This window comes from Halichoeres trimaculatus, unplaced genomic scaffold, assembly GCF_033239565.1.
Source record: "Halichoeres trimaculatus isolate MK-OKI-2021-1 unplaced genomic scaffold, fHalTri1.1 fHalTri1_scaffold_9, whole genome shotgun sequence".
NCBI classification, from domain to species: Eukaryota; Metazoa; Chordata; class Actinopteri; order Labriformes; family Labridae; genus Halichoeres; species Halichoeres trimaculatus.
Genome location: NW_027437188.1, coordinates 23,948,616 through 23,968,615, shown reverse-complemented (window position 1 = coordinate 23,968,615; position 20,000 = coordinate 23,948,616). Strand labels below are relative to the sequence as shown.

Sequence of the window (20,000 nt, the reverse complement as noted above, 5' to 3'; positions counted from 1 at the left end):
AGGATTGAGACCTATGCCTCCCAGCAGAGGCCACTGAGACACACACACACACACACACACACACACACACACACACACACACACACACACACACACACACACACACACACACACACACACACACAAGAAAAGAAAAAAGAAAAAAATGGACACAGTATGGAGGAAAAATGATTTGTTCCGGGGTTGGGGGCTACCTGGATGTGGAGCATAACAGGGATTATAGACATTTTACTGTTTCAAAGCTATCAGTGAGGCGTTTTTTTTAATTTATTTTATTTATTTTTTTTTTAGGAATTTCATAAAGAGACCATGCTGTCTCACACTATAAAAAAATGTTTCAAAGGCTGTTTTCATATGGGTGTTGAATTCCTTAGTAACTGACCTGTTTTAATTCTAATTTTGACCCAAAATTTGGCCCAAACGTTAAAATTACTGCAAATGAATTGGCTGAGAAAATAAAGCCTTGGAACTCTTAATGTACTCATCCTCATCCTGCTTTACCTCCCACACCCCAGTCGTGGTAATTAAATGTCAGATTCTTAATCTAGAGTATGACCTCTGACAAAGTGACTATGCAGAAAAAAATGGAAAAGCATCGAAATGTGAGTATCTGTACATAAAGTTTGCTCCCCAGAAAACTTAAATCAAGGCCACACAAGTGTGAAGTACTGCTTTACCAAATAAGAACATGATTTATAATTTCTATAGAGGCCCCACAAGAACCAGGATATACCTTACAATTTTGGTTTTCAATAGATGAAAAAGTAACTTATTTCTTATACAATTCTCCCTTGAGGCTAACTTCATATCCTCTCTCAGTTTTCTTACTTCACTGAGTGAGTTGACTTTGCAGCAGCTCATAAATCTTATGATAGACAAATATAGACATTATAACTCCTGGGTCACATTTCTCACACTGGTATTGAAATCTCTCATCTTCTCTTCATCTTTAATTACAACTGGCTCTGTACTCACTCGTCTTATACTGAATGATAGCTCTACGTAGACGGGAAAGGCAGATAGCGCACTAGACACCCAGTAATTAAGGCTGCGGACAGATGGAGAGAAGTGAATCGATGTGTGCAGTATTAGAACTGGACAGTAGCTGTGCTTTTCATATCTCAGCTGCAGACAAAGATTTGAAAATGTTTCTTCAGTGATAGATTGAGCTTAACTATGGGATCTGGCAGCCAGCAGTGTCACTGGGACAATTCATTATGAATTCCATAACTCTCAGTTTCACTCCACTCTTCTAAGCTGCTATGTAGATAGTCTTCGGTTGTGTGGGGAAATATGGAGAATCATTTGTTTTCATCTCTGTCAACAGCTTTGCTTCACGCTATCAATATTTTTAATGAAAAAACAGCAGCCCACAGTTTGATACTCTGTCGTGAAATCATTTGTGGACTTTTTCTCACATTATCTCTGTCTGCTGTCAGGTAAACATCTATGTTCATAAAGTACCCACAGGTATCTCCTTCCTCCCAGCACACTGTCTCAGTATCAAAGATAAGTATTGTAACGTGTCAGAAAGCGTACATCATCCTCTCAAAGCAGCTCAAGATGAGCACAAACAGCTATGATAGCAGGCCTTCTGGGATCACACATTTCATTCCTCCTCATGATATGCCCAGCTGTTTTCTATTAGCAGTAGATAGGAGTGTAGAAGACAAAGCTGGAGCAGTTCAGATGGAGGACACAGTCTTATCTTGTTTGGTGTAATTAAACATCAGAGCTGATCAAAGGGACATGTGTTCGGCTGGGACCAAGGGGTGAGTGGACTGGGGTGCACAAACACATGCAGACAAAACACAATCACAGCCCATCACTCAAAATGGGAAGAGCATGGTGAGTTGTGTAGAAACATATTCAAATGAGTAACAACTTTTTCCTCATCCTTTGTGATTATATTTCCTGGTGTGTTTAGCATTCTGCTTTCTGAAACAGATCCAAACAATCAAGCTGTGCTTTTTCTCTCCTGCAGAATAATTAGCTGTGGAAAAACCCAAATTGGTTTGGTTTGAAACAGTGAGTAGAGAAGAGTGGGTCTGAGGAATCATGCATGCTACTTTTTTTTTTTTTTTACTTAAGCTATAAGCACTGCATTATGTGTTCAGTAACTTTACTTAGAAAAAGTTGTAGCTTCCTGTATGCTCATTTATGCAATAATAATAATAATACCTTCCCCCATCTTACACAGAGTTTCTCCTCATCACAAATGCACCCGTCTTACTCCTGTCCATGCAGAAACCTGAACCACAGCCCTGTAGACAAGCTTTATATCGCCGCAGAGAAAGAAACAAGTGCTGAGCAGAACACAGTGTGCTTTTGTGCAGAGCAATCGGCCCTAACCAGAAAGTGAATTAGCTAATCTCAGTGCATAACTGGAATGACACTGGCTGCATTGAGGCCGGCCATATGGAAGCACGGTCCAGTGAGTTTAACTTAATAGCAAATGCAGGCGGAGCAGCATTCACACAAGCTAGCGCCAGATTGCACCCTCACACAGGAGTTGATGAAATATGTGTCTTCTTGCCCCTGAAATAATCCTGGATACAACCAGCTAAAACCAGGTACTGCATTGTGAGACTTTGGAAAAAAGTTTTTTTTTTTATCATCAAAAAAGTTTCAATGTTGAGTTTGTATCCAATAGATAGTATTAATTCTTATCTTTTTTGATGTAGTGGGGAAAGAAAGGTGTTAGTTTGTCCACATCATGTGAAGTCAAATAATGGCAGCAAAATGCAGTCTATTCGAAAGCAATTATGAAGTGAATCCTCTGAAAAAGCAGTCGGGCTAACTTTAATTATATAAAGAAACTTTTTAGGCTAAACATTTAAGGAACTAGAATCATTCTCTAAGTTTGACTGGTGAAATAAAGAAAATGCTAAAAGAACATGGTCCAAGAACCCTAAGATCTCTTTAAGAAATACTGCAAGCAGAAATAGTGTCATCTTCAGAATCCTTTGTAATAAAACTTTGCAGAGAGCCCAAAACCAGAAGTGTTCAGTGACCTCAGAATTCTCACATAATGTTGGGGGAATATGCATGCACACAAAAGAAGATGAAGAAAGGGATGCCACAAAGAATGCCACAAAAAGAGGGTGTCTGTGAAGGTCTTCAGTTATCAGGTCATGGCAATTCAAGCTTGATCTAAAAAAGGTAATTGAACTTGGTAGAAAGTCATAGAAAATGTCTCTCCTTCTTAAGTTCAAAACAGATTGATGGATTCAGCTGTGTGCTGTGCCATCAGTGTATGGATGTGGTGTAAATGCTGAAATATGATCAATGATGTAAAAAGTGCTTTGACGGTCTGGACACTTGAGAAAACCCTGAACACACCCTAGGTGGGACCCATAATTCACCCCAATGACCAAACACCCAGGTCAAAGATGCTGTAAAGACCCTGTGTGACAACCATTGGCACACTGATGACTACTAAAGGCTAAATCTTTCCAGCTCTGGCTGCCAATCTGTTAGAACTAAAAAAGCCTAAAGAAAGAAATGTCTTCAAGAACCAATTGCTTTTTTTGGATCAAGCTTTAAAGCTTTTAGAAGGAGTTTAAAGAAAGTGAGTTTGAATACTTGTCTACTTTGTGTCCTGGTTCATGAGCCAGCCTTGGGTTACTTGAGAAGTAAGACTAGAGTTGGGGCTTAGATACATTATCTTGCAGTAGAAAGTAAAAAAGGTTGACTGATGGCAGGGGAGCACTGCTTGTTTCTGGGATTGCAATACAATGCAATGCTTGTTGTGTTTTGACCCTTTTCCTCACCATTGGGACTGTTTCCTTGCAGACAGTTTAATTAAAATAAAAAAAATGGAAGGACTACATCTCCTGGACTACAAATACATACAAACTAGTAACACATTGGTTTATTGTGGTAAATAAAACAATATTTTCTTTTATGGAAAACCCAAACTTAACTAATCTAACTGAAGAGCTTTTCTAGCCTTATCATCGAAGAAAAATGAAAAGGTAAAAATCTGTTTTTACCTTTTCTTATAATAACAAAGCTGTAAAAAATGTGTTCCAGAGAAATTCTTTCTTTGTTAAGAGAGACACATCTGAAGTTGGCATAAATCAATCGTGATTAGAACACACTCGACTCAAACAGGATGTCCTTAACGACATGATTCCATCAGATCTCAGTATCTGTTTCCTTCAGCAGACACTCCTGCTGCTCATGTTTGTACCACCAAACACTCTGTATGCCCTTGACTGCAGTAATACATCACATCAACTCCTGTTCTACAAATTAGCGTCTGCTTAGTCATTTGTCATTTAATTACAGCTGTTGACTGAAATATGGTCGCTGTATCTACTATTCTGCCTTCACTCACTGAACAAGATGGATTTGTACTGAGAACTCAACACAGCTGGGTTGAATATGGACCCGTGTGCTGCATTATGCATTCACAGAGTGTTCCCACTTTCCAAATGGTACTTGTAGGAGCAGAGTATTGAATTTGTAAAAGTCTCTGAAACATATGCAAATAAAGATTGGTGGTATAGAAGTGTATTAGATATATATTGTGACTGCACTGAAAAAACTGATTTTGACCTTTAGTAATTGCTACATATTTTTTTCAAGCCAGTTTTATGGATTTAAATGTGTAATTAAATCCATCCCATATTTTTTGATTAACTTCTAAATGTACCTTTCATGTATGAATCAAGCTCATATTAATTATGTTAAGGCAACTAAAGAAAAATGCGTTCACTTTAAGGCCCTTTTCTGCGCATGTGTAAGGAGAGGCCATTTTGATGTTCGTCGTTGTCACGTCCTCAAGGGTTAGCAGGGCAGCACGAGGTCCATCCATCTACTCTCAGTATTGGTAAGAAAGAAACTTTTTTTTAAAATTTGTGGGTATGTTATAGCTTCAGAATTACAAGGTTAGTAATAATTTAACGCTATCATTTATTTGTGTTTATGTAACATTCCTTACAATATTACTGCATTCAGCTCTTGGATTGAATGTCAAGTGTGCATCAGCAACTCCGTTCTACGTTGGTACATGCTTAAAGAAGTAACTTGAACATTATTTTGCTCATTATAATTGTCAAGTAATCGGGATTACACAGTGGAATTCGTTTTTACTTTAATTACTTTAATTTCCATAGTTATTAGACTGCATTACACGTGTCTTCTAACCACTTCTGTCATTTCAAAGATATCCGCACTTACTGTTAATCAAGTTAAGACGATGTACCTCATATTTTTAGTGTGGAAATATAGTATTGTTTTAGATGTTAAATGTATGGTGGTGTTTATTTCCTCCTCCCCGCAAAGGGTTAAATTATTTTTGCTGCGCAGCAGCTAACAGCTATCATAAAAGTGCAGACACAGAGGGCCAGCTTTAGCACGTGTACTACCTTTGCCTCGAATCATTGAGTGTCAACTTTATAATTATTGAATAAGCTCTACTCGGTTAACGTTCTTGGGATGTTTTGTATGATGATTTATCACATGCAGCACAGCACCTGCTCACAGGCCAAGGAGAGAGGATGAACGCGGGTGAACGGCGACGCTCGTGAAGAGGTAGGAAAAACGACCGCGTTTTTTTTTGTTTTTTTTAGCAAGCAGGACAATGCTGTCGACAAAAGTGATGGTTCTCAGTTAGTGGTACCTCTCGAGGAAGAAACTAAGAATGGGGTTGTGTTTGACAATAACTTCAACTCCTCGTGGCCTGCGAAAAAGTTGTCTGGGATTGTTAAACAGTTTACTGCTGCTAAACTTATCTTGCAAAGTCCTCATACTAACATAGAGTCAATTTGGACTGGTCCTGCATTTAGTGCTCATGCTTCAGTTTACTTTGCAATCTGTGACTATTATAGGAAGGAATGCAGAAATGTAAACACAATCAATATGAGAAGAAATTGAAGAAATAACACCTCTGGGCCAACTGCTCCCTGAGTTCAGAAGGGTTTTTTTTATCCCCAGATTTGACCTCAGATTAGCCTACTGTGTTCCCTCAGTGATGAAAACAGTGTTGTCATTAAAATATTTGTTATGGTGATTAAAAATAGAACTACTGTAATTTCAGGACTGCAAGCAACTATTTTTTCTCAGACTTTGAACCCTGTGAAGCTGCTAATTGAATACTTTGTTTTACATTACATGTAAACTCGTCACACCGAATTTAATTTAGAGTTAAAAAATCTGTCTGTGCGACATGTATGTGTGGAAATATCTCATACTACAATGAGGACAGTGCCAGATCATGTGAGTGGAGGGAAGATGGAAGGAGCAAAACATAAGATGATGCTTTAGCTTTTTAGGAAAATAATTGCTAAGTGCTCTGGCCTTCTATTCACTCCAGTTTTGGCTGTGCTCACTAGACACCTGTGACCTGTATGTATGGAATTCTTCTGAAATTTAGTGGGTACAGCTTCTGTTCAGATGCGCTCAATTTTCCAAAATTTATGGTGTGTCATTTAAAAAAAATAAAAATCATAAAACTTATCTCTCAGTTGATTTTCCTAACTGATTTCAAGCTTAAGCTAGTCTTCTGGACCGCCATTTATAATGTGTATCAAAACATACTGCACATGCTTAGCAGCTTTAGATAAAGAAAGTGGTATGTACAATTCATCTTTCTAAAAGTGACTACAGTAATTCTCAATTTCAGCAGTCTTTGCCTGTTAAAATTATTGCAAAACTGAAATGCAAGTGTTGAAAGTTTTTAGTGACCTAATTGACTAACGGTTCTTATGTTCTGTGAGAAGTATGGCATTTAAATGTAGTCTGTGATCAGTAAGAATATTTTGTTTTATTTGTATTTTTATTTTTTCAAATTTCATTTTATTGCAGGTTGTCTTCCGCAGATCCATCTGACATTTGTGTGATGAAGAGTTAAGGTTCACTGTTTGGAGGCTTGTTTTGGTAAGTTCATTTTATAATTGATTATGGGTCCACTTTTCTGCTGCTACTAAGTATTATTGTTCTTTAACTCTGAAATCTTAACACATTGCTTAGCTCAGTCATTTGCCTATAATGTTACTAAAACATGCACTACATATCTTCCTGCAATTATTTCTTAATATAAAGTCAGTGTAATGGCTTAAAAAAAAATCTAAAGCTTATTTAATGGTGTTACAGTTTTTATGAAAATTTCATTCATTTTACTCAATATATCAAAATCAAAATTTGACTATAAAAGCTAATTTCAAAGCTAAGGGAACACTGCTTTGTTTATTTTGTTAATGAAATTTGCATCATAGTTTATGGGGCCTAATAGAATCAGAACTGTTGAAGCTTGCAATTTCCTCAAATTAAAGCACAACTTGTGTTTGCTCCCAACACCCTCTCCACCCCCTTTTTCCTTTTCCTTTCTGTGTTGTTTGTCCAGTCAATGTGGAAATGTAAAAACTGTGGCGTAGAAGTGACCACACAATCAGAGATTCTCAAACATTATAGACTTAAACATAGTCATTTTGGGCACAGCAATCAAATCAAGTGCATTCATCCTGATTGTCCATGCATCTTTAAGGCTTGGAATTCTCTTTTGACACACTTGTCAAGGAGTCACACCAATAGCTTTAAAGGCTCTGGTTCATTAACTACATTTTTTTGTCATCTATGTGGCTGTAGGGAGCTTGGAACAGAGTATCAATACTTTGTCCACATAGGCCACCACCTGAAAAACAATGAGACCGTAACTTGTATGTTTAGAGGGTGTGAGTACAAAACAAACATATTCAGCACCTTTAAATCGCACAAAAGTCGGAAACATAGCTTGCATACTTTGGCGGATTTTAAAAATGATGTAGTCCAAGGATATCGAGTAGCTGAAACTGAGGAGTCTTGTACTACAAACAGTGAAGAGCTGTGTGAAGACAGCCAGTCAGATGGTGAAGATTTAGATGTATTAAATGATAAACCAGGTATAATAGAACAAAAAATTGCAGCAGTATTACTGAAATTGGAGAATATTTTTCATGTGCCAAGTTCTGCAGTTGATGAATTGCTGGATGAATTTCAGTATTTGTTGAGCACAGCGTCTTTGTGTAGCACAAGGAAAGTTATTCATGACACACTGAGCAGTTATAACTTGCAAATAGACCAGTCAGTGGTTGAAGAACTTGCATCAGCTCTTTGTACATCTAATCCTGTGTTTAAGTCTATAGGTAAAGACTGTTCTTTGGCAACATCATTCAGACGGAAAAAGTACTACAGAGAAAATTTTAAAGTGGTGGAACCAGTCGAATATATTTTGGATTTCAAAGCTAAGAGAACACTGCAGTATATTCCATTACTAAAGTTCTTGCAACAGCTCTTTGCAACTGGTAATATCCTCAAGAGAGCTTTAGATAGCCAGCTCACAGAAGTAAATGGTGAGGGAAACAAATATAGATCTTTTCGAGACGGCTTGTTTTTTAAGGACAATCCATTTTTGTCAGGAGGAGAATTGCGAGTCTTACTAAATTTGTATGTGGATGATTTTGAAATTTGTAATCCACTGGGCACATCTCGCAAAAAACACAAGATCTGTGCCATTTACTGGAATCTCGGCAATTCACCACCAGGTTGCCATTCTTCATTGTCCTCCATTTATTTAGCCTTACTTTGTAAGTCTGAAGATGTAAGGAAATATGGCTATGAAAAAGTTTTAGAACCTTTGCTGAAGGATCTTGTCATTTTAGAAAGTCAGGGGATTTTCATTGCACAGCTTGGAGATTTTGTAAAAGGAACAATACAGTGTGTCATAGCAGACAATTTGGGAGCGCATGGAATTGCAGGATTTATTGAAAGTTTTGCGGGAGAATACATGTGCCGATTTTGTGATGCACAGAAGACTGACATTCAGGTGAAAGAAGTGAGCTCGGGTTTTTTTACTCTTCGTGAAAAACAGATGCATGAAACGCATGTCAAAAAGGCAGAGGACAGTGCAAAACCATGTTATGGTGTTAAAAAGGAGTGTGTTCTGTCTGCACATCTGAGTCATTTTGATGTCTGCACCGGCTACCCACCAGATATTGCACATGACGTCTTTGAAGGCATATTGCCTGTGGAGTTGGCACATTGTCTCAACTTGTTGATTTCCAAAAAGTATTTTACACTTGAAAGCCTCAATGACACTATTCAGGCATTCCCCTTCAAATGGACTGACAAGATAAACCGTCCTCATCCCATTCCCAGGACATTAACACAAAAGAAAAGTATAGGAGGAAATGCACATGAAAATTGGTGTCTTTTGCGGTTTCTTCCATTTTTCATTGGACACTTAGTGCCCCAGGAAGAGCCAGCTTGGCAGGTCATATTGGACCTCAAAGATATTGTTGAGCTAGTTGTAGCACCAGTCCACACAGAACAGTCCATTGCTCTCCTTCAAGCCAAGATTTGTGACCACAGATACTGGCTAAAAGAGGTGTTTCCAGATTTGAAGTTGTTGCCAAAACACCATTTTGTGGAGCATTACCCACAGATGATCAGATTTTTTGGACCTCTGGTTGGAATGTGGACATTGAGGTTCGAGGCAAAGCACAGTTTTTTTAAACAGGTCGTGCGCCACACCCGTTCCTTTAAGAATATTCTCTTGTCCCTGGCAGTGAAGCATCAGTTCATGATGGCGTATCACTTGGATTCAGCCACTACTGAAGAGTCTTGTTTGACTGTCTCATCTGTGTCAACTGTATCAGTTGACATTTTACATCAGGATGTTCAGAGGGTTCTGCTTCTGAAAAACCCTGACATTACTTGCATTCAGCTCACAAAAAATGCATCTGTTAACGGATTGAACTACAGAGAAGGCATGGTTGTTGTTGTTGGCTCAATTGGTGGCTTGCCAGAGTTTGCAGAGATTGTTCAGATGGTTGTACTGGGGAACAGCTTGAGCTTTATTGTGAAAGAGCTGAGTGCTTGGTACAGGGAGCATTTCAGAGCTTTTGAGTTATGTCCCACATCACATGTCCGCCTCATTCAACTTGACGCCTTGGTAGACCAGTATCCTTTGGTGGACTACACGATTGCAGGCCGGCGAATGGTGACACTCAAAAGATTCCTGTACATACAAGGTTTGATCATTGTAGTTTTTGTGAAGTTCATGTGTTCTATGGGCTGATCAACTAATAAACTTAACATGGAAGCAAGAGGGTTACCCGAACAATTCTTATATAGTGCACAAAATGTATTTTAAAGTAAAGCAATATTGGAGAATCCTCTTCAAGGAGACAACCAGCTTTCTGATAACACTCTTGATAAGTGGCCCTCATGTTTCCATTAAACATAGGAGTGTTCATGTTAAGATCAACATAAAAATAGACAGTTAATTAATGTTCAAATCTTTCTTTTCAACTACATCATGTTCAAAGGAAGAACTGCCACACATAAGCACAAAGGCTTAATGTTACAACTTGGAAGAATTTTGAAATTGTAACTAGGGATGGGGATTGTTAATTTTTTTTGATACTGATGCTGTTATTGATACTCCTTAATGGTTCAAGTCCTTATCAATGCGTTTATCGATACTCCCTATTTATCAGAAAAAATCGTTGGCAATCTTGAATCAAAACTTGCTATGATTTTATTTCTCAACAATTGATGGTTTCTGAATGTGAACAGAAATAAATGCCTTTTTTAACAGACAGCGCAGATGTTACAGGAACCCTTAAATGTACAGTTTCACTGAAAGAAGGGTGACATTTGTCTTTTATTTGATTGTTTTTTAAGTGTTTCAATTTTACATGTAAGTGTTGATAAACAATCTGTCACCATTAATCAATGGTTTGATTTTCCTATCCAATTTTAATCATCCGATCACGTGATCAAGATCGTGGCATTTTTTAACGATCGGAGATCGGGGGAGACAGAATCGGAAAAGGCCTGGGGCCTTAGTTCTTGTTTTCAATTAAAATGTGTATAATAGAACATCATCATTCATTTTAGAATATAACTTTATTTGTCATTATAACAAGTACAAAGATATTCCAAACAAGAAATTGCAACTTTATTGTCACACACATACAAGGTTATCTTGTGGTGCACCACTGAGAAGCTTTGTTTTTATTTTGTTGATCCACTGCTGCACTAAGTGGAGAAAAAAAGCTACATCCATGTTGGCTAGAATGATGGATTCCTTTTTTCAAAAACCTGGACATGATTAGTTTTTGTGGACATATGATGACTCCTGGGTCTGTGAGGACAGCTTACTATTGAAGGCAGAGCTGGTGGCTCGTGCAGCTGTCCACATGACATGACAAAACATAAGACTGCAGCAGAGGCCATGACTCAAATTTCGTTAAAAAACTTAACTGAACAAATAATTGTGCATAATTGTTATGTTATAAACGACATGAGTTTACTCTAAGCACAACAGTATGTAAAAGGGGTCTGAGACTTAATGAGAGAATTGGTAAGATCAAACGTTATTGACCTCCGGGTTTCACAAAAAAATCAGAACCGGGTCCTTACGAAACCATGTTTCAATCCCCATCCCTAATTGTAACTCTCAGAGCAAGAATTGGTGATTTCTGTCACAGACAACAAAATGTGTGGGAGTATCTTTCTGTACTTATGGGTTCATTATTGTGAGTCCTGTACCTGAGTAAAAACAACTGAAAATGTAAATAAACATGTTCTTTATCCCCACATGTAGATTGAAGAATGCCACAGCACCTGAAGCTGAGAGTCATTGTAGATGACAATGACTTCAGAAGACTTGATGTCCCTACAGGATTGCCAGAGACTTTAGAGGAGTTGCACAATGCAATTCGAGAATCTTTTGATATTGAAAATGACTTTCGCATTCAGTTTATGGATCCAGATTTCAATGACGAATTTATGAATGCAACATCAATAAAAGACATTAAGGACAGAGCTACCATCAAGTTGGTGTACATACAACATTGTGCCAGTGTGAGTCCATCTCTGTCACTGCAGAGTATCCCTGGCCCTTCTTATTCAACAGAAGCACCAGCAAGCAGCCAAAGATCTCCAAGCGTGTCCTCACAGTATTCATCTTCAGCAGACTCGGATGGCACCATCCTTTTGCACCACTCAGACAGTGAACTCAGAGTGCATCCATGGCCACATAAATTCCCCATACCTCGCTTCTCTTACAATGTGGAGACTCAGCTTCAGCGAGGAAATGAACACTTCAGAGAAACAGGGATTACAATGAAGATCACTCCAGGGTTGAAGTCAGAAATTTTGGAAAAACTTGCAGAGGAGATTTTCCAGTTCACGGCCTACCCACAGAATTTTCAAATAGATGATGTAGCACGGTCACTCATACAAAAGTTTCCATGTCTAAAAGAACTGTCAGCCACTGGTTACTACGCATGGATGATTAGCCTCAAGTACAAAATGGCTAATTACAGGACTAAGATGCGCAATATTGGCTGTCCAGAAGTGTCTGTGAATGCTCTGAAGAACAAACCAAGGGATGAATGTCTTCCAGCAAAAAATGTGAAGAGGCCAAAAAAGGCTGAAGTCAACTTCTGTCCCTCACACCCGACTGGCGAAACAGATGAAAGCCTAGAAAAGCTCAGAGTGGAGCTGCTGGATGATGTGAAATGGAGAAACAGCATGTCATGTGTTAAAGAGAAGATGGCCAGAACATTCTCCTTTAGAAGAAAAGAAATTGTTCAAGGAGAACCACTTGTCCAAGTGGTTAAAGCCAGATGGCCTGCTCTTTTCCAAATCAATGAGGTAAGCACCTAATGAAAATCAGTTACTGTAGTGGTTGATTTTGCCTACCAGAGAGTAGGGGTGTAATGATCCATCGATATAGATCGATACATTGGTTAAGCAATGATCCAATCACATTGATGGAAAGTCGATACACCGATCCACATCGTGATCTTTAATGTACGCCTTTATTTTGAGATCCTGACCAGACATGCGTGTCCATTTCCAGCCAACCGCGAGTCGTGAAGATTCCTCTCAAGTCTCACACACTCAGCGTATGAGACACACATTTGAACCATTTCACTCTGACACGCCACACCTGATATTTCTCCTGCTATAAAATGTACTGTTTAGCGCCCACCTAGTCACACCGCTGTAGGCGAACGTGTAGCGAGACGCTGTTAGCATCACAGAGCTAAAAGGGAGCCAGACATATCGGCCAATCATAAAATAGCTTTCCTGTATCCGGGTAAGATACGGTCGACCTGACTGCAGAGGATGCAGCCTGCACAGACGACAGGAGGTCATCATCACACGACTGCAGTGAGTTATCTCATCATTTGATTTTGTAGCCACTGATTCATGAAATTTCATAAAGTTAAAAAGTCAAACGGCGAGAGCTTGGTGTCATTCCTCCTCCACATCGACTATTACACAGAGAAACAAAGTCTGATCACACTGACATACAAACTGTGGTTATCAGGCATCACAGTAAAAAAACCATCAATGTTAAGTTCGTTAAGTTGATCGTTCTAATTTTGAACAATAGAAGTGTTTGGGTTTAATTAAAATCAAAGCCTCAAATTTTTGGTTTGATAGAAAATGGTCAAATGTTGGAGGTCAATAATAAAGTTTGTGTAATCAGTCATTTTTAATTATAGTGTTGTGCCATTACTTGATATAATAAAGAAACATTACAGTATAACATTCAGACCCATAAGGTAATTGTGGGGGCAAAAAAGCACCTTACCTGAATTTAACCAGTTTTAATTTTAAAACATAATTAGATCATACAGATGGCTATAATCCTCTACAAACTGTCATACCCAAAGGTCAGCACATCGTTCACATTTCAGTAATAAAACTATCAAAATTGTTTTGTATTTCTTTCTTGCCTCAGGTGAAAAGTTGCTGATTGTGTTCAGTGAGGACATTATATCGTCTTAAATCGATCGAAGGCCCCTGAATTGCATCATATCAAATCGTGACATACTTTGTGATATCGGCAAATATATCGTTTTCCAAAGAATCGATATCGTATTGTCATGAAACTGGTGATTTACACCCCTACCAGAGAGCAAAAGAACTAAACATTATGAAGCTGAGATGGAAAATTATTTTGCTTGAAGTTCTTTGTGTACTGTACCTTTTCTTATGATACAGAGTTAGATGGCTCTTGGATTGTCTGCTGTTTTGAGCAGGCAAAGCATGTATTGTACAATGAGTTTATCAGAGGTCACCTAATAACCACAGAACCACTGCTTGCTACTATTAGAATAAATGTTTTCACTGGTCCAGCTTCTGATGATTTGCCACACATTGCATATGTGCGGTTATTCAAGGGGTTAATACTTTAAACTAAAACACATACTATCACATACTGTAATCTTGGTGAATGAAGTAAAAATAGAAAAGTATCCTTTTTAAATGTAGTACTTGTCAAATATTTTCATACTGATAACTGAACATAGTTTTGTCTATCTTCTCTTATTTGTGTTTACAGGTGAATGCTGAATTCCAGCGGATAACAACAATACCTCTCGAAACAACATTCATGGCACAGTTGGATAAGGTCCTTGCCAATTTGAAGTCAGTTTTCCAGAAGAAGGGGGGGCAGACTGGCCAAAAGCTGGCCAAACCTCTGAGGATCTTGCAAGAGGTGAATATACTGTGTTATAGAAGTTCTCATACAGACTTGAACGTGACTGATAACTTTTACGTTCTCCAGCCTGACATACAATTGACAGAGCCTTGAACAAAAGAACCCTCAGGTTTGGAAGCCAACTGAGACCTTAAGTTGCAGCATCAGTGATGTTTCATGGTGAATAAACACTCCTGATCAGAATCTTAAAACCAGTTGAAAAAAATGCACAAATTCACATTTTGCACTGTTGGAACTTATAAAGATTTTAAGTCGAGTTTCAAGATGCAAAAAGAAAAAAGTATCAAAATATTTGAGCAAACAATTTATTGAAAACCATAGTTTTGCAGTTCAGCAGCTTTCTAAACTTTAAGACCACAGCAACAAACATTGAAATCCCTTAAAGTGGAAATAAAAGTTTAAAAAATAATAAATTTGTAATGAGTAGCTCCATTGTTCTTGCAACTTAAAAAATAGACTTGACATGCTTGAGTGTTTCCAGGAGGCTAGTGGGAACGTTGCTTCATGAAGATTTTGGCTTTTAAAGGCTGTGGTTTTAAACTTTTAACCAGCCGATGAACTCACAATTTCCTTAATTATCGTTTTAAATAAACTGCTTACTCAAATATTTTATTTGACTTGCTCTCATGTTTGCTTTTTGTGTTTTGAAATTGTGAAAAATGTAACAATGTGAAATTGGGCATTTTTTCAACTGGTCTTAGGATTTTGATCAGGACTTTATTGACTACCTTTTGGGGTCGCAGTTACAATATTTGGCCTTTAAGACAAGTTATTCACAATGAACTGATTTACTGTTCCTCTGTCTATTATTTTCAGTGTCATGGCAAACATCTATGGTTTTTTAAGTAACCATACCCTGGAAACACTTTGGTTGCATTCACTCTTTCAAAGGCCTAGATGCATTGGTGAGAAATGAAATAGTCGTCTTTTCACAGGAAACAAATGGCATCAGTCACAGAAGGGCAGCAGCCCTCAAGGCACTTTGCATTTACTTTGGCGAAGATGATTCACGTCTCATCCAGGAGTACACGGTACGATATTGTCACTGCACTTGCCCTTGACATGTTTTGTTGTGTAAAGGAAAGAGTTTCTACAAGACACATGGGTGAACAGAACTTCAACTTTGTCTTATAGAAGTCAGACACCAATGCCATGTGACATGAAAGAAAATAATGCTCAAATTAGACTATAAACAAAGATAACATTGATCTGATTGTAGGCCCCACATAACTGGTTCTAACATTGGTACTCCAGGTCATTGGACTTAATTGTTCTTACATTTTGCTAAAGGGAAAACAGATGTACAGAAACAGAGGAACTTTACACATAGAAAAGACAGATTTACTTGCCCTACCGATAATTTCCTTCAGCATGGTATAGAAACTACTTGATCTGCGAGTAAGATAATAATATAAAAATAAAATGTTATGTTACTTAGTAAATGCAGTATACCTACCACAGTTGCAGGGTGGAAACCTTTTTTGACTGACAAAATAAGGCAATATAAGGCATAAAAAAATTTTGGGGTGATACATTTTTTAAAATGAGTATAAAGGGAAAATTTACATACAAAGCAAGAACCATTTTTAAAGACTGATATAAAGTAGTTACAGGACAACTGATGAAAAATTTTGAGTTGATATAAATTAAGTAAGCAAACAAAACTACATCATGAAAATATCTTTTAGGACCGACCAACCAGTGAAACATTAGGTCATTGCCGTGTTTTGAATGTTTTTATATTTTTTAAACAATGGAGCTCTATGGTCCAGAAGTAAGAGCATTCATCAGACTAAGATGCTTAAATTGAACATTAGGTGTCTGGTTTAATGTTTGATGACACTGAGGGCCGGATCCACAAAGAATGGATTATTTCTGCCTATAGCACTGTCATTTTCGCAGAAATAGCTCATGCAATCTGCCCTGTTTTAGCGCCCCATCCTCAAAAGAATTTGCTCTAAAGATATGCAGGCGCATATGGCATAGAGGTGGCTTTGTCCCTGCAAACTTCCACAGTGACGTCTCCTATACACTGAGCTGCAAAAAAAACGTAAACTTTCCGCCACAGCAAGTAGTTCATGTAGCTGAAGTGATCTAGCAGGTCAAAAAAAAAAAAATTCAGGCTTGAGGGAACGCATGCAGGTGAGTCATGCAGAGATGATGGGGCCATGAGGAGGACTGCTGCTGCTCTTTAGGCCAGATGCTTATGTTGTAAGGGGGCAATCAACCTGAGCCGTCTGCCACAAGAAGACACACTAAGAGGCCGGAAAGAAAAATAATTGTAATTTATAATTACCTTCGCATTCACATTTTGTCATTTTCTAATGGTCAAGGCTTTATATGTTGATTAATTTATTATTTATTATAATGTCATGATTATCTTAAATAGTTTAAATATATAATAAACAAATAATGTATATAAACAAGTTGATGCAGAGCTGTCCATGGTCCTGAATCTTTTATACTGATCTGTTTACATTAGAGCAGAGCTGTCCATGGTCCTGTCTTTAGGTCAACATAAAGCCCAGTCTGACCTACCACTGAGGCCACTGAATTACTATTTTCAGGATGAGCAGTTGAGTTACATATATTTCTTGGGTTTGTTTGGGTATCACTGATTTATCCTCTTAATGAGTGAAGCACTCAGCATTTAGCGAACTATCCTTACCTCCTGAGACATGGTCCCAAAGTGTATAAATGTTGGAGTATTCTTTGTGCCCTTTAACCCTTGTGGGTAATAGAGTACATTTTTGTCAATTTTTCAAGGTCAATTCAGTCAATTTTTTTTTTGCTCAACTTTTTTTCCATAATTTAGGCAGTGTTACTCAGTATGACATTATTTTCTATTGGACGGTATTTTTCATGGAAGCCTTGAAATTCAAAGCTTGATTTTAGCCAGAAGTCAAAGGTTATCATGGAACAAATTTACTACCCTTTCTTTGAGGTAATCGGAGGACATAAATGTCCTGTCCCAAAGCTGCTGTAAAAACATTACATTAATATTTGTTTGTACTTTTATTGCTCAAATCATTCAGTCAACTTCAGATCTAATAAAAAATACCAGATATTACAATATTTATTGTATTTTAACCCTTTAAATGCCAACTTGATTACATGATGTACACATTTTTAATGAAAAAATACACAAAAAGTGAGTTATTATCAATATAATCAATGTTGTGTATGCTTAAAGGATCGCATGCTAGTTTTTTCTGTCTGAACAGGTTTAGTGGTTGCAAAAGCTAAAGCAGTGCAATCTTTTTGAGGACCTGGCTCTGAGTGTATTCAAGTAAAACAGAAGAAAGACATGAAATATGACATACAATATATATTTTTTGTTTTTTGTTCCCCTCAAATAACAGGACAGCAGGGGCGATGACATTCTGAAAGACATGCAGAAATCGAGCATGGGGATATATGTGATCAACAAGGAGGGTGGAGTGACTGGACATCTTGATGACATTGGTGTTCATGTTGAAGGAGTGACTGTTCTGGACAACATAGGATCTGAAGCACAGGCCTGTGCAATGATGCTGGGACTCATTTATGCCCTGAACATGGCATACCCAAAAGAGCTCAGAAACTACTACGAGTTCATTCAGAAAGTGCTGATGCAAATGGATGGTGAAAGGCCTTCACCCAAAGTTCTTGGACTCAAGAACAAAATTTTTGCCGAACTCTGAGACCTCTTCAGCCACACCCTGGACTTTGCTAAGCTGCTGTAATGTCTGACAAATGATAAATCTGTCTGTTTGAACTACTTCACATTTTTTGACCAACACTTCAACTTTAATAAAGAAATTCTGCTTGGTTTGGAGAAATATTTTGACAACACAAAGGAAAAATTGATTTCTCATTGTTGTGTCACTTGTTTTGTTTTGTTTTGTTTTGGGGGGTTTTGAGAGGGAAAAATAGCTAAAATCAAAAATGCAGTATATTGTGCTGTTCTCACAAATGCAGCGTTTGCTGTCTTTTGGTATAAAAGGTTCAACAATACTGGTGTTTTACTTCAAATAATTTTGAAAAGTAAATTTCCATTTCAAATAAGAGGTGGGGGAAGACACGCTCTTACCTAAGCATCTTTGTTTGGAGCAAAGAATGTTCTGTTGTATTTTTCTTGACTTTTTTCTACTTTTCACTCAGCAGTTAATGGATTCAGTTTGTAAGTTAAAGCTTTGATCTGACAGGTGAATTGAAATACCCCTTCACTGCAGAAGCATGTTCAGGAAATATGTGTTGTGTTGTGTTTAGCTGTGTTGTTACATTGTAGCACATGCTCAGCATCTCTTTTGTCAGGAATGCTGTCTGTCAGATGTGCAAGGTTCTTGTCTTTGGTCAATACCACCACCACCACTGCCTTGTAATGTGAATAGTGGTGCAAGTTTGAGTCATAGCACTCACACATTCATTTATTGTTTAATAAAGTCCTAAATGTTTCATAAGCATTTGTTTATTTGTGTGAATATGATCAATCATAACAAGTAAAGACCAAGTACTACAATAAATGTTAAATTACATTGAACTCAATTCTATAATGTTTTAATGAACCAATAAATTGATTTGAGTATACACAAATAAAAAGGGTTTATAGCAGTTAAGGCAACACAATACAATTTAGTTCAATGAACATGGATTAAGTTGTGATTGCTTAGGAAATTTGAGTAAAATCTACTAAATTTATTTGAGTTACAACAACAAATGTTATTAATTTGAAATAACTTAAAAATAACATGTACATTGAAATTAAATAAATTATCTAGATCTAGATAAAGATATTGCGTGCAACTGCTAAAATTAATAAAATTGTGTTAATTCAACAAAACATTTTTTTCAGTGTGATGTTGTGTGATTTGAATACATTTACTGTGCACCACAGAGGCTCTGGTCATTTCCATATTCTGGCCTTTATGCCAGGGAGACAGCTGCCTACCACAGAATGGAAATCGACCGATGAAATATTTATCCATACTGAAGAGCAAAGCAGCTGGCTGGCACAGAGGAAAAGATGATAGATTAATTTAACACAAGCAATGAACAGGAAGAAACCTTTTTGGAAAGTCTTCAGTTTCAATAACTACAATTTGAAAACACGACTGGAACTGGAAAACTTCCCAGTCTCTCAACTAGTTAGCCTCTCCTTGCTTGTACATGCTGAACTTTCTACCTCTGTTTTTCCCTGGTGAGATCTGCTTACTACAAAGTACTGAGAAGGCCTTCATCTTAATAGTGAAGTGATCTCCTTTCTCAGCAAAACCTGTTTTCCCCCTGCAGGAGTGTGAAGACAGTGAAGAGTGGCACAGTACGAACAGAATTCCTGGAAAGACTTTTCACTGCCTTCTTCTTACACACTGTCTTTTTCCCTCTCCGTCTTTCTAGTTTCCTCAGAGTTCACGAACTTGGAGAATAACTGGTTTTGAGACGGATGAGCTCTACACGAGAGGGAAACGTGTTGTCATATCAAAGCTGCCAGATATTCTCTGTTTGCTCT

General features: G+C 37.7%; 2 protein-coding genes across 2 annotated transcripts in view; one reads left to right on the top strand and one right to left on the bottom strand.

Moving 5' to 3' along the window:
- The window catches only part of schip1 (schwannomin interacting protein 1), a 279,659-nt gene that overhangs the window by 160,377 nt on the left and 99,282 nt on the right, over positions 1 to 20,000 (bottom strand). The window lies entirely within an intron of this gene.
- LOC141798388 (uncharacterized) lies at positions 9,683 to 18,286 on the top strand. Its single transcript, XM_074680305.1, has 5 exons — positions 9,683 to 10,016; positions 11,597 to 12,651; positions 14,354 to 14,509; positions 15,448 to 15,543; positions 17,875 to 18,286. Exons 2-5 carry the CDS (start codon positions 11,605 to 11,607, stop codon positions 18,193 to 18,195), a joined length of 1,620 nt encoding a protein of 539 aa, XP_074536406.1. The 5' UTR covers positions 9,683 to 10,016; positions 11,597 to 11,604; the 3' UTR covers positions 18,196 to 18,286.

Coding starts and splice junctions, on each gene's coding strand:
- LOC141798388 (XM_074680305.1), top strand. CDS start 11,605: ATGCCACAGCACCTGAAGCTGAGAGTCATTGTAGATGACAATGACTTC. Junction 14,510..15,447: donor CTCTGAGGATCTTGCAAGAG/GTGAATATACTG, acceptor GTCTTTTCACAG/GAAACAAATGGCATCAGTCA. Junction 15,544..17,874: donor GTCTCATCCAGGAGTACACG/GTACGATATTGT, acceptor CTCAAATAACAG/GACAGCAGGGGCGATGACAT.